The sequence below is a fragment of the Staurois parvus genome, unplaced genomic scaffold, assembly GCF_062004578.1.
Source record: "Staurois parvus isolate SC_StPar_1 unplaced genomic scaffold, SC_StPar_1.0 ptg000634l, whole genome shotgun sequence".
Taxonomy (NCBI): Eukaryota; Metazoa; Chordata; class Amphibia; order Anura; family Ranidae; genus Staurois; species Staurois parvus.
The window spans coordinates 13,675,270-13,697,682 of record NW_028318430.1 but is presented as its reverse complement, the minus strand read 5'-3'; the positions used below and the strand labels follow the sequence as shown (position 1 = coordinate 13,697,682).

Genomic DNA, 22,413 nt, shown 5'->3' with positions numbered 1-22,413 from the left:
GGAAAAGTACAGCTAAAGCTCGTTTAGCTGTATTTCTGTGGATCGCAGGAGTGCAGTCCGTTTTGCAATCCTGTGAACCATTTTCAGCAGACAGCATGCTGAAGCACACTGACAGCTGACATCACTCAGCCAGTCCAAGCTGGGGAAAAATCCTGACTTCAAAGTCGGGATCCACCCCAGAGTCTGAAGCAGCACCTGGCTCAGCCACTCAGTGAGCTGCTGAGAGCCTGAGCCAGCTGCTCCTTCCCCCTCCACAACCCAGCGCTCCAGTGAGCATGGAGGGGGCAGAACAGACAGTGGTCACTGACAGTCACTGCTCTCTGCTCACAGCGGTGGTGATCACCCTTAGAGCCAGATGGGAGACAGATCCAACATCAGACTGGTGCTGCATCCACCTAAGTAATTATAATGGGGGGAAAAATAAAAAGCCATACTTCTATTTTAAGCATTACTGAACAATTTCAGTTGAATGTCACTAGCTGCTACTAACCATATGATGACCTGGATAAATGAAAATATCCAGAGACATATTGTAATTAGGTTTATGAAAGCATTTAACTCATGACGTCCAAATATTTGCTAATAACTAACCTATGCCACTTATCAACTTTTCAGGCAGACAGTATCTTTTCAGATATCTGCATGACTTAGATGTCTGCTATGGCTGCCAAACATTAATAGCCATCAGATCTGGTCATCGCTAGGGTTTGTCAAAATCCAGTGCAGACTGGGCAATCCCCCCACCAATCTGCTCACGGAGGGTCAACTTATAGAAGGGACATCCACACACTTTCATCCAGACCCTGTTTATTAACAGTTTTAAAACCATTTCTTTGTAGCTGTAATTTATTTTAATATATTTCCTGACAAGGTATTGAATGTAACTCACTTGAACATGTCATCTCTCTCAATTGTAGCCAGCCAAAAGCTGTATGTATTGGCATAGTAGTTACAGGTTCCTCGTCCATGACACTCAATGAATGGTACACTACGGAATTCCTCCAGACAAGAACCTGGAGATGCCAAAGCCTGGCCAGAACCTTCAGCACCAGCACTCGTTTGCTAGAATCAAAAAAGGTTACTTGTTAGGAAAGCAAAACAGTTGCAACCTATACAATGCAGTTTATATGTGAGATGGCAAAACTTACCATTACAAATGAATATCCAATCCACAATGAAATCCACCCATCTGGACATGGAGGGATCTGAATTGTTTGACTGTGAACTGCCATCACCATAGCTGGTGCTTCACAAACACTGCATCTATAACATCGATGGAAGAATCCAACTTTCAGTATGTCGTTCAAACAAGACCAAGCTATCAAAAATCAGTTTTAATATGTTGCCTTTTTGATTGATGTTAAATGCAAATGAAACAGCAAGGATATCCAAAAATTACAAACCAGGCACGCACTTGTATGAATGTAAGTTATAAAAGGTAACTATCTATCTATCTATCTATCTATCTATCTATCTATCTGAAATATAGGAGTATCAATAGAAATCTCTCAAAGAGCACGAGTAAGGGAATAATTATACATTTACTTGATGTGTCAAATGTACCTGACCAGTGTTTTACCATCACTGACCTAACTGATCCCTAATGTATAGTTAAAACATAAAACAATGTATTCTGCATTTTCTCATATCCTGCCCTGGAAGATTGTGCCCTGGAAGCAAGTAGTCCTGTACCAAATCAGGTAGTAGAAATAACCCAGCACCAGAATCAACAGCTCCAGAAAAATACATGCAGTAAATCTGTGCAGACGTTTCATACTTTTACATTTACTAAACACAGTTGCCACTGAGCATTTTTGTAATGCGAAAAACAGAAAAGAGAACTGCAGTGCAAAAGATGACATGCTATTTCCATAAAATGTACATTTCACAATTGCATATAAAATTGTTCCATTTCTAACTCTCCTTGCATCATCTTCAAGAGCATGAAAAGTGAAGGGTCTACTTACCTGCTAATGAAAGGTTTGATATGATCTCCTGTGACAGGAGCCATGCTCATTGGCATTGGTTCAGGTGTTGAGAGCCAGTAGGAATAATCGTTTCTTGATGCAAAGTTACATACGTTATTAATATTACAGAACAGGAAAGGCATTGTGCTGAATTTACGTAGACAGCTTCCAGCAGCACCTTGAAATCAAACAATTGCATTATTACAGTGAACTCATTTATGTGAAAGGGTGCATACAGTGTATTTTCAGTGACCATAATAATTATATATTTTTGCATTCTTTGACTTTCTTGCTTTTATTATATTACATATAGAAATAGATTATCAATAAGACAGCACTTAGGCTGGCCATACATTATTAATTTATTTCTGCTCAACCAATTCCCTCAACCACATATTCAATGTAGTTGGGGGAACCACTCCTGCTGATCTATTGTAGCTCCCCGCCGGCAGAATGCAATGATTAGTCTTGCCAACTATAACCAGCAGCACTGATCGTTCTGGTTATATACAAATTGATCGATTGAATTGTGTACAACCAGCTAGCCCAAACATGGATCAAAATTCACCCGGTCCCTGCTGAACCCAGCTGAGTTTTAATCCAGTTATGGCCTGCTTTACTGACAAGTGCAATGACTTTATTCATATTAACAACTGCAGACAAGATAACAGTCACCTATTGAATAGATTGTTTTAAATATCCCAGATAACTCATAGACTTGCATTGTGAGAAGGGGCAGCATAACACAACAGAAAAATGTTTTTAAAACACTTTTTTCTAATTCATATAAACATAATTACATCAATTTGGTCTTGTTTACATTTTCGTGATTATCTAAAGACACTGAAAAGACTATATATTCCCTTTGGCCTCTTGCACATGGGAGTACAGTGTAAAATATGTTTGTTGTTGCTGTGACTGGGAGCCACAGGTATCAATTTTTTTTTTTTCCCATAGGAATGCATTCTAGAAAACACTACCTGTGCATTTAAGCACTGGCATTTAGCCGCGAACATGTATGGACATATTGTTCAAAAATGTTATGTTCACTTTCTGTCTTGGTGACAACAGTTTCAATAGACCAAAAGTGAAGGAAAATCTTTGCAGACAGAAATATAGATATATATATATTTTTTTTTTCTGTAGAGTAGGGGAAGGCTAAAACCCCTGCCAGTATTATGTTTTTATGGAGTCAGCACATTAGTAACTCTCTTTTTGACTGTTTTTCTCTAACTGAAAGACTAGAAGACGCCATACAGAGCAAGAAGCAAAGGGGAGGCATTCAAATAGGTAAATGTGCAATTCAGAACAGGATGTGGTATAACATTTCAGGGGAACTCTACCCACTTAATCAGACCAGACAACACAGCTTAGAGTTAATAACACCAAGCTTACCTAGATCTTGGCCATGTGCCCTTTCATTTCCTTGTACATAAAGAAGTGAGTAACCAGTGTATACTGGGACTGTGCCTAGAGGACAGGATGGCTCCTCAGTTGTCTGGCTGTGTCTTGTAACCAGGAATCCATGAGCCATAGAAGGAAGTCCAGGTAAGCCAATGGGACCAGGTAAACCATCTGAACCTGGTGGGCCAGCATACCCTCTTGGGCCTTTAATATAAAAATATATTTGGAAAATAGTAACTTATTTGCCATTTATTTGTTTTCATACTGTGCACTATATTATAGAAAACCTACCTGTTGGCCCACTGGGACCAATTTCACCTTTTTGACCTGGGATACCATTTATTCCTGGCGCTCCAGGTGGTCCAGGCAATCCTACAGCACCGATAATACCTACAGATGAGTTTTAGCTTGGTTAGTATTTATTTGGTATAACTGGAAGGTACGTTTTTAGTAACTAGCTCAGTCAAATTTAATCAGTGTTCCAACCTTGCTCTCCCTTAGGACCAGAATATCCTGGGAATCCTTTAGGGCCACTGGGGCCTGTTGGTCCTGGAGGGCCAGGATCTCCTTTAATTATCTGAAGTTGACCTGCAGGCCCTGGTAGACCTTGTAAACCTAAAATATAAAAAAGATGATGAAATAACTATAATGCATCTTTAAACAATTTTTTTAACAAATCGGTGATTCATAACATAATACACGGCCAAAAAACATTTTAAAAGAGTAAATCTAGAATTTTTTGGAAACGTTTTTACCTTATCTTTATGCTTCTCGAATAACAGTCAAGACACAATAATGGTTACAAAATTTACATGTTAAAGTAAATTTAGTAGTAGTAGTGTGATTTGTGAAACCGAGTATCGATTCTTTGTGGTGCAATTTGTGTCAATATAAAATGTACAGATGCAAAGATTAGCATGTGATTTGCACTGGAATGCAATTCCTGTCCAAATCGCATGTTGTTTCCCCATTGCTCCTTTTGTAAACCCAGGCTTGTGATAGCCTCAGTTTACACAGGAGCGGTGCAGGGAGGTTTCCCGCAGTGGAGAGTGGGAGAGAACGGCGTGTGGGGATCAGATTGATCCCCTTGACAACGTCTGTTGAAACGAAATGTACGTCGGTGTGGGATGGAGTTCATGCTGACATCATCTACACTAATTGAGCTGGCACCAGCTGCGTTTTATACGACATGAGCTGTATGTGAAGATACATTGTAAGTAGTTTTTTGGCTTTTTTTAAATGATATTTTTATTAATTTTACATTATAAATACAACAAATTTTCAAAACATTGCAATCACAATTTCCACAACAAATTTTACATATTCCCTTCCCCTCCCTCCTACCCACCCCCTCGCCCACCAACCAGTCACCTCCTACTATTTACTTTTTCCTCCTGTTCCTCTATTTACTCCTACCATCTTTCTTCTTCACTCCACTCTCCTTCTCTACCTATCAAAGACTAAAAGAACCATCAATCCTATCCTTGCCTCTTGCCCTCCTTTACACTCCGATCAATTCTGAATATCTCTTGGATGCTGTAAAGTCCTTCCTTCTATCCCAAGTTTTCTTACATTTTTCAATTTTATCCACTGCAATATGGTATAGTTCCTCCATCCTGTATATAAAATCCACTCTATTTATCCAGTCTTTTATATACAGGGTTTCCTGTATCTGCCAGAATCTCAGAATCAATCCTTTAGCCGCATTTATTAAATTAAATGTCATCATGTTCTTATATTTTTTCACCGTGAAATCGGAATTATGACATAAACAAACCCAAGGATCCTTCATTATACTAATCTCCGTTATCTCCTGTATTTATTGTATTATTCCTTGCCAAAATTTGTATATTGTAGGACAATCCCACCATATATGTACCATTGTTCCTTCCATCCCACACCCCCTCCAGCATAAAGGTTCATTTCTACTGTATTCATATCCACTGCACCATGTGTTAAAATTAAATATTTTCTTTTTTTCTTGTTCATTTAATTTTGATCCAAGCTCCTTTTCCCACTTTTCCAAGAACGGTGGAGAGACAGATCCAGATAAATCAGTAATGATCTTATAAAAGTAGGAAGTAACATGTTTTTGTATTGTATCCATACTAAAAAGTTGTTCAAATGGATACATATCCTCCACTGTCCTTAATGGCTGCAGGAGCACTGTAACAAAATGTCTTAATTGTTAATAATGCCACTCATCCAACATAAAATATTCTCTTTCCCCGGAGGGAAGAAATCTGTTCCCCCTAGTGGTATAAACAGTGAGTTATACTCCCACCCCCTTTGTTTGTGAATTCTATCACAAACCTTAAAAACATTCCTTGGAAAAAAAGCGCTTGTGTTTTCAGAAAGAGATCAAAACTGTTGTGGAAGCCAGATAATCTTATCTAATTGTGATTCACTCAATGTACATTCCATCCTTATCCAACTTTTCCCCTGTGAATTAAATATCCAATCTGCTATTCATGAAATCAACACAGCACAATAGTATTTTCTAAAGTTCGGCTCATTTAAACCCCCATTAATTCTATCTTTGCACAATAACTCATAGTTTACTCTTGGTTTTTTATTTACCCATATATATTTGAGTATCATCTTTTTTATAGTCTCAAAAAATGGACCCAGTATATATATTGGGAGCATATGACATTTATACAGGATCTTTGGGACTATCACCATCTTTATCATATTTATACGACCAATCCAAGAGAGTGATCCTGTTGATATTTTCCTCAATTCATCCTTTAACTAATTTATTAATGGAATGTAATTTTTCTGTTATATGTTCTTTAAGGGAGGGGATAACTTCACCTAAGTAACTCAGTTACTTTTCCCTCCATACAAAGGGAAAAACTTTTTGTAACATCTGTTTATCTATCTTCGGAACATTAATATGTAATATCTCTGACTTTGAGGGATTAATTTTCAGATTTATTAACTCGCCAAATATTTAAACATTAAGTTGGGAAAGGTTACTCTAGGGTTTACAATGTAAAATAACATGTTTTCTGCATATGCCGCGACCTTATGTTCCATGTCTCCTATCAAAATTTCTTTATGTCTATATTCCTTCGTACAGTTGCTAGTAGCGGTTCCAGGGATATAACAAAAAGTAGGGGAGAAAGTGGACATCCCTGTCTTTGTCCGTTATACATTTTGAAAAACTGTGACAATGAGCCATTGACCTTCACTGCTGCTGATGGCAAACTATATAACTTTTTTATCCATTGTACCATTTTGGGTTCAATTCCTAGTGCTTCCAATGTATCAATCATAAATCCCCAATCTACCCTATCAAAGGCTTTTTTGGCATCAATCAACAGAACTAACACTGGGTGATTCTCTTTCTTGCTCTTTTGCAAAAGAAGCAACGATCAATAGCGATATAGGTCTATAACTGGCACACTGGGACAAGTTTTTCCCCTCTTTCGATATAATTGCAATTTATGCCTGTAGAGACTCCTCTCTCATTTCCATCCCCTCTTCTAATGCATTCATGTACATACACATCTTAGGCACAGTAGTTTTTTGGCTTTTATCAACAAACTTTTTTAACGGTAACTCACTATTGGAAATACATCTCTTTTAAACCGAATCCTGAAAAGACTAGAAGGAAGAGATCACAGTACCACATGTATTTCCTTGACAGATGATCTGGATCAAGATGCATAGTTTCATGCTATACCAGACCAGCTATAACTTGGGGTCTGTCCATCTGGTAAGAGGCAGTGTGTACTGGTGGTGGATTCACATCTCGCTAGGTTTATTTAAGATATTGTGGACAATTGAATTTAGGCTTAATGAATCTCTATATGGACTCTATTTTGAATGTTTAATGTGCTTAATTTAAACTTATGATTTATATTATTTATTATAGGGAAGTATTGAGACACACAATTTCATGGTGTATATATAAGGACATATTGTATCTTATGTTGTGGGTGCTGCTGTGGTGACTTGTTTATTTAATATTATTATTTTATACACCCTGCACCACACTACCATCTGGACATTCCTATTTTGTTAAGTTTGCCTGTACATTGATTTCTCTACAGGTTCTTATACTCACCACTTTACTTTGACAACTAACCCCTTATTTTTCCATTTTACAATTGTATTGTATGTTTGTTTTCTAAGGGACTACAGATGCCAGTGTTGGATGCCTCAATAATTCTTGCTACAAATAAATGTATAACCTTACTACATTAAAATATACAGTACTTTGAAATACTAGTGAGAAAAATACCTTTCCACATAAAACTCAAGCAGAAGTTCACAAAATACCTCTAGTTCCAGGTTCTCCCCGCTCTCCTATTTGTCCTTTCTCTCCGATGAGTCCCAGTGAACCTTTCAAACCTTATAAAAAGAAAAGAACTAGTATATTATACTATTATAATACAGTATAACATACATACATGCATAAATATACCTTTTTGCTGTATGTATATAAAAAATAGATAGATACATACATACATACATACATACATACATACATACATACATGCATAAATATACCTTTTTGCTGTATGTATATAAAAAGATAGATAGATAGATAGATAGATAGATAGATAGATAGATAGATAGATAGATAGATTACCTGGAAATCCTGGCGATCCTTGAGAACCTACATCACCCTTCTGTCCTTCTATTCCTGGAGAACCAGCATCACCCTAAATAATCAAAAAGAAAGTCAGAATGCCCCCTTAGTGCCATTGAAAGTAAAATATTTATACATAATTTATACAGTAAAGTGTTACTAACTTACAGGAAGACCTTGTATTCCAGTTTCACCTTTCACTCCTGGGGTACCAGGAGCTCCAGGCCAACCCTGCTGTCCTTTTTCTCCTTTCAATCCAACCTGTCCTGCAGATCCAGGAACACCCACAGCACCCGGAGAACCTTAGGTAACAATATATTATGTTACTCACAAGAACTTCAACATATTTATTCCAAATGTTATTCAGATTGCAAAAAAATCATAAATAAATATCATTAAACAGGTTAAACATGCCCAGAGTCGAATAATCTGTTCTGGACAAAATAGGCAGGAATTGATTACTATTCTGTTTTTTACAATTGTCTAGTACCCAGGTCACAATATTTCTAGCACATCTAAGAAAAGTTCAATAAAGCACACACAGCACAAAATGCTATATCATCCTCCCCTACTGGATTATTTTTCAAGATATATAGAGAGCACAGTTGTGCAATAGAGCTTACATATGGTAGGAGCCTTGTATAAGGATAGCATTGTGGGCACATCAATAAAATATGTTGTACATCAGGAATCCTGGCAAAATACATATTTAGTAGAAGCAACTAGCAGTGTAGAAACAAGTACATACAGTATAGACATATTTAGTTTTTCTTACCTGGAAATCCAGGTGGACCCTGAATTCCTTTTTCTCCTTTTGGACCTTCCATTGCCACTCCAGGAGGTCCAGGAAAACCTGCTGTCCCTTGAGATCCTTCCCTACCAGGAAACCCTTGATCACCTTTAATGCCAGGAAAGCCAGGGAGACCAGGTGCGCCAGGTAAACCAGTTTCGCCTTTGTAACCTAGTTTAACAGATTATCTCAGTTTTTTTCAAAACTACTCCACTGTCAAAAATGTTTGCATACTATTTTACAGAAAACACAAAGTAGAGCTGCTTCTGGGTAATGTTTATTAAAGAATATTGGCCACTATATGCTTATATGAAAACATTTCATAACAGACTAATAAAATTCAAGCATGGCAATGAGGTTCCGATTTGCTGCTACCATGGCGAAATCTGCAGGAGCAGCCAAAGTGTCAATGTATTGGAAGGCGCTGCAGAGAAAGTGCAGAACTGCACAGGAAAACACCTGCCTGTACTTTTTTCTTCTATTACATTCTTGCCAATGTTCCCTGCTGGACAATTTATACTGCTGTATTTTTTTCATTCTTAATGAGAGTTTGAAACTGGCCAGTTGCAGGACAATTTTCTTAGGCGAAAACAGAGACAGCCATAGCAATCTACTGGCCAAATTCTATTTTCAAGTCAAAGATAGTCTATTACCATTTTAAAAGGCATGTGATGTGCTAAAGCTACCTGAAAAAAGCCTTCCTTTTTTTCAAACTGAAATAATCAGATTGGGCTGCTGCTGTATTTAAATCAATCTAATTCTAAAAGAAAAAAATTAATCCCATAGCCATATATGGGATGCCATTGTACACTGTCAATGACAATATGATGGTGTCTGTGAAACTTTTAAGGTTCCTTAACACCATTTACAGCTTGAAGATATCTCAAAAGCATGTTACTTTATATACAGGATTTATGTATTTTTAAATTTTGACCTAAAAGTGGCATGATGAGATCCTCTCCCTCCTGATTGTTTTTTTCTTTTTCTTTGCATTGGTACATGTCTTCCATGGCAGTACCCAGCTTTTCGTGCATTTTTGCAAGTAGAAATTACATTTGGTTTGTAATTAATTTGGTTACCACCAACATAAGGTTGTCTGCAGAAGCATGAAGTATTTATACCTGTCAAGCCTGCAGGCATGTACACTTGTCAAGCTAACTGTCAGCTTTCTGACAATAGTAGTTTGGGAGGGTGTAAAGCCAAATAATCACTTCTGCATTTCCTGGAACCTTCAGAAAATATATAATTTTGGGGGTTTTAACTAATCTTCAGGAAAGCAAAAACGGTTCTGGCAACAAAAGGGTTAATACCAAAATTTGTTCTATAGCAATCTCCTCTGAGTTTGAGTTCATAAAATTATTCACATATGCCGAACCAATGGCAAATCAAACTATTCAAGGAATAAAAATGTTAATATATTTTACTCATACATAATTAATAAAATCAGAAATTTTAAAATATATATATTTTAAAATTATGGAGACATCATTGACATCTTAAACTAAATGGGAAGATTAAATATTGATTACATGACTTGGCTAATCATATTATGTCCAAATTAACTTAAGCTTTCTCTCCAAAGACAGAGAAAAGAGAGTCATATAAGTGAAATATCATTTTATGTGTTTGTGTTGTAGTTTTTAATAACTCCAACAGATGGTAGAGCAGATATCTAAAATGACAAAATAACAAAATATGACAGTGTCCCCACATGAATCCTTGGACAAGATTGTCATCCCTCCATATATTGTCATACCTTTCTCTCCCCGTTCTCCAGGAAATCCAGGCAGGGCTCTTCCCGGTAAACCTTAGGATAGGGTACAATATTATGTTTTTGTTTTTTTTACACACACATAGAATTATAGGTTGTGTCTTTTACAACTGCAAGGTTGGTGAAAAGCAAACAAGCTGTGTATGTGGAGGCTGACAAGCGCAAGGCTTGAACAGCCTGACAGTCAGGATTTTTTTGATTGTGTAGTTAGTGCCGGGACAGGGCTAGGATTTTGTTTTAAGAGTTTTTGAACTCTTTCTGTTTACTTCACTGTACAGAACTAGTAAATAGACTAAATATACAACTGTTTACCGCTACTCCACTGGACTGATATCAGGGGCTTAAAGTGTGCCTACCCCAGAGAGCAGCTTTATACCTGCTACCTATCCGCAGATCACTATATATATATATATAAAAATATATTGCTCAACATAAAATGAGTACACCCCACAGATTTTGCAGAAGATCTTTACTTTCCTTTCAGAATAAACATTATTAATTTGCACACACAAAAAAATATTTTTTCTAACAAAATTATTCAGGACCAAAAATGAATACACCCCAATGAAAGCCTTAGGAGAAACGCTAGATTTTTTACAACAAAATCCTAATTAACAAGAATTCAACTATGGGTGAGACTAATTATTTATTAAACAGGTGTCCTGCGGACAGCTTATTGTAAAAGGGCATTACTTAACAAAGAAAACCCCTTCCGATTTCATTCTATCGATAATGGCAATACATGGAAGAGAAATGTCACAATGCCTGAGAAAGAAAATAATTTCTTTACACAAGAAAGGTGAAGGCTACAAGAAGATCAGCAAAAGCTTTACAAAATACTGTACCAAAAGTGATACAAAAATGTAACAAAGATGAAACTACAACCATCTCACACAGACATTCAGGCCATCCACGGCAGTTAACACTGCAACAGGAGCATCTTCCGATGCGAATGGTTGAAGAAAATCGCCATGCAAGTTCACTGCATTAGCTGAAGAAGTAGAAAGCCAAACTGGAGTGATTGTTTTCTGTGGCACAGTACAGCGTACACTGCAGAGGAATGGCATGCATGGGTTTTGTCCATGAAGGAAGCCTCTCGAAGGAAGCCCATGCCCAAAAAAGCCCACCTACATTTTGCTAGGGCCCATGCTGAAAAAGAAGAAGACTACTAGGACTCTGTACTCTGGAGTGTTGAGACCAAGAAAAATGTTTTTGGAAGTGATGGCTTCAAAACTGTATGGCGTCGCAAAGGTGAGAAGTACAGAGGAAAATGCATGGTGCCTACAGTGAAACATGGTTGTGGCAGTGTCCTTCTGTGGGGCTGCAGGAGTGCTGCTGGTGTCAGGGAGCTGCATTTCATTGATGGTTTCATGAATTCACAGATGTACTGCTCTATATTGAAAGAGGAGATGCTACCATCACTCTGTGCCCTTGGTCGTTGTGCACATTTTCCAAGATGACAATGATCCAAAACACATATCTAAGGCCACTGTTGCATCTCTGAAGAACAGGGTGAAAGTGATTCAGTGGCCAAGTATGTCCCCTGATCTGAACCCAATCAAACACCTATGGGGAATTCTGAAGAGAAAAGTAGAGCATCACTCTCCATCCAGCATCCATGCTCTAAAAGAGGTTGTTGTTGAAGCATGGATGTTGCAATATGTTGTCAACTTGTTCATTCCATACCTAGAAGAATTGGTGCTGACCTTACATGGAGGTCATACAAAATACTAGATGGACTAGTTTTTGTTGTAGGGTGTATTGATTTTTGCATCAAGTAGTTTGATTAAAACTGAAGATTTTGTAATCAAAGTTATATTATTAACCTTACTTTCATGTAATGAGCTAAACAAATGTTCTATAAAACTCAGTTTTGTCACAATTCTGGAAATTATTCTTGTGTTCATTGAGATATTGATTAAAATCTTACTTTTTAAACTGGGTGTATTCATTTATGCTGAGCACTGTAAATAAATAAATAAATAAATATATATATATATATATATATATATATATATATAGTATATACACACATATCACTCTAATAGAATATATCTATTGGGACGCCTGCCTTTACACACACATGTGGACTTTAATGGCATGCCAGTCTTATTCCGTAGGGTTCAGTATTGAGTTGGCTCACCCTTTGCAGCTATAACAGCTTCAACTCTTCTGGGAAGACTGTCCACAAGGTTTAGGAGCATGTCTATGGGAATGTTTGACCATTCTTCCAGAAGCGAATTTGCGAGGTCAGGCACTGGTGTCATATGAGTCTCAGCTCTAATTCATCCCAAATGTGTTCTATCTGGTTGAAGTCAGTACTCTGTGCAGGCCAGTCAAGTTCCTGCACCCCAGACTTGCTAATCCATGTCTTTATGGACCTTGCTTTGTGTACTGGTGCACAGTCAAGTTTGAATAAGAAGGGGCCATCCCCAAATTGTTCCCACAAAGTTGGGAGCATGAAATTGAACAAAATGTCTTGGTATGCTGACACCTTAAGAGTTCCCTTCACTGGAACTAAGGGGCCAAGCCCAATTCCTGAAACACAACCCCACACCATAATTCCCCCTCCACCCAACTTTACACTTAGCACAATGCAGTCAGGCAAGGACCATTCTCCTCACAACCACCACACTCAGACATGTCCATCGGATTGCCAGAGAAGCCTGATTTGCCACTCCAGAGAACACGTCTCTACTGCTTTAGCGTTCAGTGGCGGCGTGCTTTACATCACTACATCTGATACTTTGCATTGCACTTGGGAATGCAAGGCTTGGATGCAGCTACTCAGCCATGGAAACCCATTCCACGAAGCTCTCTACGCACTGTTTTTGTGCTAATCTGAAGGCCAAACAAAGTTTGGAGGTCTTTAGCTATTGACTCTGCAGACAGTTGGCGACTTCTGCGAACTGTGCGTTTCAGCATGCGCTGACCCCACTCTGTCATTTTATGTAGCCTACCACTTCGTGGCTGAGTTGCTGTTGTTCCCAGTTGCTTCCACTTTGTTATAATACCACTAACAGTTGAGCATGGAAAATTTAGGAAATTTAGGAAATTTCACAGATGGACTTATTGCACTGGTGGCAACCTACCATGGTACCACACTTGAATTCACTGAGCTCCTGCCCCATTCTTTCATAAATGTTTGTAGAAGCAGTCTGCATGCCTAGGCGCTTGATTTTGTACACCTGTGGTCATAGAGGTGATTGGAACACCTGATTCCAATGATTTGGAGAGACGTCCCAATAGTTTTGGCAATACAGTGTATGTCTCACCTTTGTAAACCAAATTCAAAGCTGCTTGCCAAGTAACTGAAAAGTGTTATGGCTTTACTTCCAGGTAAATTTAGCAAGTAACTCATTCCCCTTCTCTGACAGCACTAGTGCCGCTTGGTTGGCTCAAGACAAGTTGGTTTGGAGCTTACCCAGGACTTTTTTTCCTCAGTCTCATCAGTCAAACAGGGCAACACAGGTCAAAAGAGTTACTTTAAACCTGTATTGTGAGGGCCCCAGTAAAGTAAGTCCTTTTGCAAACTCTTCAATCTAAAGCTTGTTGTGCCAAGATGTCATGATTTGTCCCAGAATGGGCTGATTGGCAGTATTGGGGATCTGCAGATATATTCGAATCTGAAGTGATATGCAAGCAATTAATTTGGTGGGGTTTCCCTTTAATTTTATATATCATAGCTTTTTTTTCCAGTACAACAAGCTCCTACCTCCACACTCCAAAGATTTAAATGCAGCACTCCAGGTACACAGGCTGTCAGGACATGGGTCTGAACCTACAACCCTTGCTGTGTCTGGCAATGTTCCTTCTCACTGAGCCACCTGAGATGCTGGACCTCTCCCTTGACAATACCTTGAATGATACCACCCTGAACCCTGCTTTTCTTGAACCATTTGCTCCTCCAATGAATTTCTTATTTAAGCCATGGCTCTGCACTTCCTCTTTGCCAGATTATTGCACTCCAGCCAATATCTCGCTGTTGTCACTCCTGCTGCCTTGTGTATTTTCGCTACCACTCTTTACCAACCTTTGGCATGTTCCTCGACTATGTTTCTGCTTGATCCTAACCTACAACTACTTGTTACTGACTTTTGACTTGTTTATTGACTGCGCTTATGCTTATCCCTACCTGCTATATCTGCTACTTGCTCACCTCCTAGTGGTCCAATCTTTATGACCATGCCCTGGCACTAACACGCAGCAAAAGCCATCTCCACCACAAAGAGCTCTGATGAACACTGGTTAATATTCCAGACCTGGGGTAAGCCCAAGTCATCTGCCAGGGTGACCTGCTACTGTACTTATCAAACTGGTCCTTGGGTGCCATTCTACTGCTATAGTTGCTGGCCTCCAAATCTGACTCTAGACCGTGACACAGGTTTCCAATGGTTGATGATATTATTTTTCTGTATCCCTATCAGCATAAGGTTCACATACTTTGAGAGAAATGTCACATTATTACCCTGGGGTGCCTTCAGGTTTCTTCAGGGGTGCCTTGGCAAAATGCCTAAAAATTGCTCAAAAATTGTATACAAGCCAGTGAGTGGATGAAGACTGACGCTTAGTTATACAAAGTCACGTGTTTTTATTGTGCACTATTACAAACTTCCAACCACCAACATCCTAACAAATGACGTCATCAGTTGATAAAGAGACTGTCAGACACTTTTTTTGCCCCTCCTCTTCCCCCCTCTGTCAGCACTGGGGTCACATTAGCTGAGTGAGGAAGAGAAGCTGAGGTAGAAGAGAAATACTGGAATACTAGTGAACACCACTTTTCAAGGGTGTGTTTGCTTTGGAAGAATAAATCACCTCTAATGTTAGACATCATATGTGTGTGGATATTGCTGCATTATGTAAACTATTAGTTTCTTTTTTTACATTTTAGATAGGGGTGCCTGTGCATAATTTTACAGGCTGCCTTGACTGAAATAAAGTTGTGAAACACTGATCTAGGACACTCCTCTTGAAGCAACTGCTTATTCTGGAAGGTAGATGCCTCATGTGCATATGGCAACCCAGACATATGGATACAGAGATACTATATAACTGAGCTGATGAGGTGGTGTATTTATAGTGGACAGTATATTTATTCTTTTTTATTGTCAAAAGGCACAACATTATTTCTTACTGGTGAATTAGAACATGGTGAACTTGACCATGACAATGCATCAGCAAAGTGCCAGTGAATTAAAATTTTCATCACTTGCTTTCTTTCCAACTGGAAGATACTGTATCTTATATGTGAAAAACAACAGATCTTCACTTACCTTGATCACCTTTCTCACCAGATGCACCTGGGATTCCATCAAGACCAGGCGCACCCTTTTCTCCAAGTGAACCAGGAGGTCCCTGGATTCCAGGTTCACCTGTAGCAATATAAAATCATTCATGTCATATGTATATTGCTTCAAATTTACTAAATAACAATTAAAACTCATCAAATGTAAAACAGGCATCTATATTTTTGAAATAATATGCTTCAAAGAAAACAGGTATCAGGAATTTTTTGACCTGTAATGTTTTGTTTGTGGATTTCAGATTTAAAACACCTATGCAGCACATATCTGCCAAACATGCACATTTCTCCATGTTTTGTTCCTAAAAATCTTCAAGTACAGAGAAATACCTGGTAGTTTTTCAGAAATCCGCTCAGCTCTTAATTTCCTATGGTAGGTTTACAGAACACAGCATCTTTGTGGACAAAATGGTGTCAGCACTGCCCAGTTGTCATTTGATAAATGAATAAATCCCTCCAACTGTTCTTATCTCCAGAACATATGCTCTAATTGTTTTGTAAGAACTAGGAGAGCTAATTAGGAATTGTGAACAGAACACAGGATAGCTTTGAATTTCTGAATTGATTAATAGACATTTTTTGCACTTATTGAACAGATATAACTTAATTCTTTCAACTGTATATTTTACAGACCAAAGGGGAGCAAATAAGAGAAGCTCATTGTTAGGGTTTACATACACTTTATAGCACATTGTACCTACACTGTCACAAAACACAACACCTACTAGGCTGCAATGGAAGCAGTTATTTCCTAACTCATATGGACATACTAGCTCTGGGGCACTCAGGCTAATTCTATTTGCTGATACACTGCACTGGAACTAGTATGCAGCATGTGAATCAGCCAACTTGTGCTTCTAGGGTCAGAAGGTGAAAGGTGATTGCTTACTTTAGGTTATTGCACTTAGTACAAAATTGGGTCTATTTATAAAAATGTGCTGTGTGAATACCTCAAGCATATGTACACTTATCATGAATAATCCCCAGAATTTGCCTAATATGTTTATTTCTTTGATCAGCAGCTCCATCTAGTGGTCTTAATGCAGTATTTTCCTGAAATACACCTATCAGGAAAATACTGCATTATGGCCACTAGATGGTGCTAATGATCATAACTAATAAACACAATAGACAGATTGTGGGGATTATTTGTGATAGCTTTGCATTTGCTTTAGACATTCATACAGTGATTTTGTTTCTATAACTAGCCCCCTGTAATTATGGCACTATAGATTGTATTATTGAATAGGCCTAATGATGTTTCCTTAAAGTGAAACTGGTCTTTTTCATTTAGTGTTTTCATAATGGTTACTACAAAGTAAGATCTAAGTGAAATATAGCTTCTGTTTTTATGCCTCGAAGCTGTTGTTGGCACTAGTTAGCTAGCACTGACCTTGATGCTGGAAGCTGAGGCAATGTGTTCAGTATAGTGCCATTCGATATACAGTAGATATGGTACATGGGTTACAAAGGCAATGTGTTCAGCTGAGGCAATGTGTTCAGTATAGTGCCATTCGATATACAGTAGATATGGTACATGGGTTACAAACACTCACATAGTCATACTACTCAAGATGCATGTTTTAACCTATTTGAAATATATTTTCAAAATATTCTTCCCAAATATATTGACATATATTTGAAATGCTACAGTTTTGGCCATATTCAATATATAAAAAATATATATATATATATTTGGTAATATATAAAAAAGTGCATTTCAACATTCAGTCTATATATATATACAGTCATGGCCGAAATTGTTGGCACCCTTGATATTTTTCCTGAAAATCAAGTATTTCACACAAAAAAGGTATTGCATTAACACATGTTTTGCTATACACATGTTTATTCCCTTTGTATGTATTGGAACAAATATAAAACAGAGGCAGAAAAGCAAATATGACATAATGTCACACAAAACCCCAAAAATGGGCTGGACAAAAGTATTGGCACCCTTAACTTAATATTTGGTTGCACACCCTTTGGAAAACATAACTGAAATCAGTCGCTTCCTATAACCATCAATAAGCTTCTGACACCTCTCACCCGGAATTTTGGACCACTCTTCCTTTGCAAACAGCTCCAGGTCTCTCTTATTGGAAGGACACCTTTTCCCAACAGCAATTTTAAGATCTCTCCACAGGTGTTCAATGGGATTTAGATCTGGGCTCATTGCTGGCCACTTCAGAACTCTCCAGCGCTTCTTTGCCATCCATTTCTGAGTGCTTTTTGACGTATGTTTGGGGTCATTGTCCTGCTGGAAGACCCAGGATCTTGGACGCAAACCCAGCTTTCTGACACTGGGCCCTACAGTGCGACCCAAAATCCTTTGGTAATCCTCAGATTTCATGATGCCTTGCACACAGTCAAGGCACCCAGTGCCAGAGGCAGCAAAACAACCCCAAAACATCATTGAACCTCCACCATATTTTACCGTAGGTACTGTGTTTTGTTCTTTGTAGGCCTCATTCCGTTTTCGGTAAACAGTAGAATGATGTGCTTTACCGAAAAGCTCTATCTTGGTCTCATCTGTCCACAAGACGTTTTCCCAGAAGGCTTTTGGCTTACTCAAGTACATTTTGGCAAACTGTAGTCTTGCTTTTTTATGTCTCTGTGTCAGCAGTGGGGTCCTCCTGGGTCTCCTGCCATAGCGTTTCATTTCATTTAAATGTCGACGGATAGTTCGCGCTGACACTGATGCTCCCTGAGCCTGCAGGACAGCTTGAATGTCTTTGGAACATGTTTGGGGCTGCTTATCCACCATCCGGACTATTCTGCGTTGCAATCTTTCATCAATTTTCCTCATCCGTCCACGACCAGGGAGATTAGCTACAGTGCCATGGGTTGCAAACTTCTTGATAATGTTGCGCACTGTGGACAAAGGCAAATCTAGTTCTCTGGAGATGGACTTGTAACCTTGAGATTGTTGATATTTTGCCACAATTTTGGTTCTCAGGTCCTCAGACAGTTCTCGTCTCCTCTTTCTGTTGTCCATGCTTAGTGTGGCACAGACAGACACACAATGCAAAGGTTAAGTGAACGTCTCTCCTTTTTATCTGCTTTCAGGTGTGATTTCTATATTGCCCACACCTGTTACTTGCCCCAGGTGAGTTTACAGGAGCATCACATGCTTGTAACATTCTTATTTATCCGCAGTTGTGAAAGGGTGCCAATACTTTTGTCCAGCCCATTTTTGGAGGTTTGTGTGACATTATGTCGAATTTGCTTTCTTTCCTCCCTTTTTTTGTTTTGTCCCAATACACACAAAGGGAATAAACATGTGTATAGCAAAACATGTGTTAATGCAATACGTTTCGTGAGAAATACATGATTTCCTGGAGAAATATCAAGGGTGCCAACAATTTCGGCCATGACTGTATATATATATATATATATATATATATATATATATTTATAGAAATATATTTTGAAATATATTGAATATGGCCAAAATTGTAGCATTTCACATATATGTTAATATATTTGGGAATAATATTTTTAGAATATATTTCAAATATATTTTTCTTCCATATGGGAAATCTTGACAATGATTTAAAAAAGTTTTATAAAATAAAATGCGAATTAATCCTACTTCCCAGTTTATCACCTCCATTGGTTCCTCAGATTATACCCTATCTCTTATTAAAGTGTTGCCCTTATGTAGGTTAGAAATGCATGCCAATAAATACATTTAACAATAAATTTGGCCCTGTTGGCCCAAATAAATGCTATTTCCATCTTATATGCAATGGTATTACAGTATCCATAGTGGTCCACGGAGCTACTATGGTACCTGAGATAGGAGGGGGCTTCATCGGTGAGGCACGCAAGGAAAAAACTCAAAGGCTGAAATTAGACTTCAAGATAATCAATCACAGATCCATCTTAATGCAGTAAGCTGTCTTTTCAGTGTAGATTTATTGCCCTATGAAATTCAGCTACCAACTAAAATGAACTCTGTGTGTTTATTGCAGTGACAAATCCCAGAGTGTCTTCTCAGCTAAAACCTTATAGGACAGCTGAGGTTTGTGGTAGTGTACTTACTATGCTGACAGTTCTTCTGTTTCATGTCCTTAATTTAAAAGGCAAGTTCGGGTTTTAAAAAAAAACAAACACCTGTCCCCTACTGCCTCCAAGACTGAGAACTGAGTGATCACAGACTGCTGATCATTTAGTTCTCGGTCTATAATGAGCAGAGAATCGGTAACTGTGCAGTGCGCTGAGAGGCTGAGCCAGCCACCAGTCAGGAATCTGGGTGGATCCCAACTTTAAAGTTGGGATCTTTCCAGAACCTGGACTAGCTCAGTGACATCAGCCGACAGCTGACTTTCACCCGCTGATAGCTGAATATGGGTCACAGAAGTGCAGAACCAAGTGCACTCCTGTGATCCCCAGGAGAAGTTGGAACAAAAGAGCTTTGGCCCTACTTCACCTCTAAGTATACTTTACTGCTGACACTGCCAGCTGCTCTTTAGCTAGGAGGCCCTCATCAGGCTTTTGGGCCTATGAGGCCCCATGAGTTATAGTTATGCCCCTGCTTATAGCCATACTAAAAATTTTAAATGGTTGTAGGTTGGGCATAGCCGTCGAATGTAGAAGCTATCAAATGATTACAGTAATGTTAATTTGATTTGCTGGAGGAAATTACTTTACCTGGATGTCCTTTAGATCCAGAAACACCGTGTGTTCCATGGAGCCCTTTAGCTCCCTTTTCTCCAGGAATTCCTGGGCTACCTGTAAGATTAAGCATAGTTCAATAAAGGTTAACTTCCATGAAACAAATAACTTTTTATTATATTTTAAAAAAGAAAATATAACTTACCTGGAAATCCTGCAGAACCGGTCGATCCCTTTATACCAGGAAACCCTGGCATCCCAGGGATACCGCCGTCACCTTTTTCACCCCTTTCACCTTGAAAACCTTGTTGACCCGGGGTTCCAGGATCACCCTGTAGTCAGATATATTGATAAACATATTTTTCTCAATACTTTTTATAAAGTAAGTAAATCATAGAGAATGTAGTAATTAGTTTATAGACATTAAAATTATTGAAATTATTGTTTGGTGTCCAACTTAAAGTGGTTGTAAACCTCAGATATGAAATATGTAATATAAAGATATGCAGAAACCTCAGATATGAAATATGCAGAAAGCATATGCCTCTATAGTGTGCACTTGTCTCAATTAAGAGCACTAAGTGTCATTTCTGTCTCCTGCTTTGTTCCTCTGCTATCTGCATGAGTCAATTCTGACAATTTTTGACACCCTGGTGACAGGGGAAGGACCTTCAGCACAGTGACAGCCTCAGCTCTGTTCCTGTGTGCTGTGTGAAGGGAGGTGTCAAAACTTTCTCAGAACTTTCCTCACTGAGCTCTGCAGAATGTACCCTCAGCTCTTTATAAATTAAATTAAAACGGCAGATAAACAGGTACAACTTATGTTGTCACTCAAGGCCAGTCACTTCTCTGGGTATATGTATAGCTTTACAACTACTTTATTTAAATTTTCGCAATGAAAACCTAAAAAGTTCAATCCTAGAAACAAATATATTTGTTATCCATAATACAGTCTTTACCCTAGCATGTCCCCAAATGTTAGTTAAAAAAAATAAGAAAACAGCAATCACCCACTGTGGATTTGCCTGAGTAGTTAATGAGTTAGAGGTCAGTGACACTGAATCACAGTCCACCACTACAGTAGCTAAGCTGAGAAGAACAAGTACAAGTAGAAGCAAGAGATGGGACAGGTCAATTGGCCAATATATCAAAGTTTATGCTAATTCTTAATCTACTGTATTTTAAACTTAGTTTATTTTTTAATCTTTTAAAGACCAAGCCTTTTCTTGCACTTTTTGTTTACATGTAACAATCAGTATTTTTTCGTAGAAAATTCCTTAGAACCATCAAACTTTATACACTTTTTTAAAGCTGAGGCCCTAGAGAATAAACTGGTAGGTGTTGTGTGTTGCTTTTTATTACGGTATCTGCACAGCGGCTTTTCAAGCTCAGTTTTCTTTTAAATACACTTTTTTTAATTTTAATGCTAACAAATACACAATACATAACCCAATTTTTTGGTAAAATATAAAAGATGATGTTATGACAAGTAACTAGATACCAAACATGTCACTCTTTAAAATTGCACAATGATGTGGAACGAGGACAAACGACTTTTCTGTCCATAGTCGATGCTTTAAAAGCCTTTACAGCTTACCACTTTAGAATTACACAGGAGGTCTGGTGCTAGAATTACTTTCCATGATCTGATGTCCGCACTGATACCTTACATGTGTGGGACAATAGCTGTTTGCGTGTGTGCAAAAACAGCATGTGCTTTCACCTTTGTGTGCAAGCGGGGGGGGGGGCACTTTATGTGTTCATTTATTTTACACTGCCTCTTTAAATGTTTTTCCTATCATCTTTATTGCTGTCACAAGGAATGTAAACATCCCTTGTTATAGCAATAGGCATATGGCAGATACTCCATATGGAGAAATCTGGGTTCTGATAGATAGATTGGCATAATCAAATGCTTTCCATTTTTAAAAATGGTGCTGTTTACATCCAGGT

The 22,413-nt window shown here is 38.3% G+C and overlaps 1 protein-coding gene across 1 annotated transcript in view; it reads right to left on the bottom strand.

Moving 5' to 3' along the window:
- The window catches only part of COL4A1 (collagen type IV alpha 1 chain), a 222,134-nt gene that overhangs the window by 4,999 nt on the left and 194,722 nt on the right, over positions 1–22,413 (bottom strand). The window contains exons 38-51 of the mRNA XM_089693592.1: positions 20,666–20,792; positions 20,497–20,577; positions 15,812–15,910; positions 10,521–10,571; positions 8,750–8,935; positions 8,143–8,276; positions 7,975–8,047; positions 7,662–7,733; positions 3,858–3,986; positions 3,663–3,761; positions 3,363–3,575; positions 1,968–2,145; positions 1,149–1,263; positions 890–1,062 (exon numbers count right to left, since the gene is read on the bottom strand). Coding sequence (XP_089549718.1) covers positions 890–1,062; positions 1,149–1,263; positions 1,968–2,145; positions 3,363–3,575; positions 3,663–3,761; positions 3,858–3,986; positions 7,662–7,733; positions 7,975–8,047; positions 8,143–8,276; positions 8,750–8,935; positions 10,521–10,571; positions 15,812–15,910; positions 20,497–20,577; positions 20,666–20,792 — 1,730 coding nt within the window. The remainder of the gene's footprint in view (positions 1–889; positions 1,063–1,148; positions 1,264–1,967; positions 2,146–3,362; positions 3,576–3,662; positions 3,762–3,857; positions 3,987–7,661; positions 7,734–7,974; positions 8,048–8,142; positions 8,277–8,749; positions 8,936–10,520; positions 10,572–15,811; positions 15,911–20,496; positions 20,578–20,665; positions 20,793–22,413) is intronic.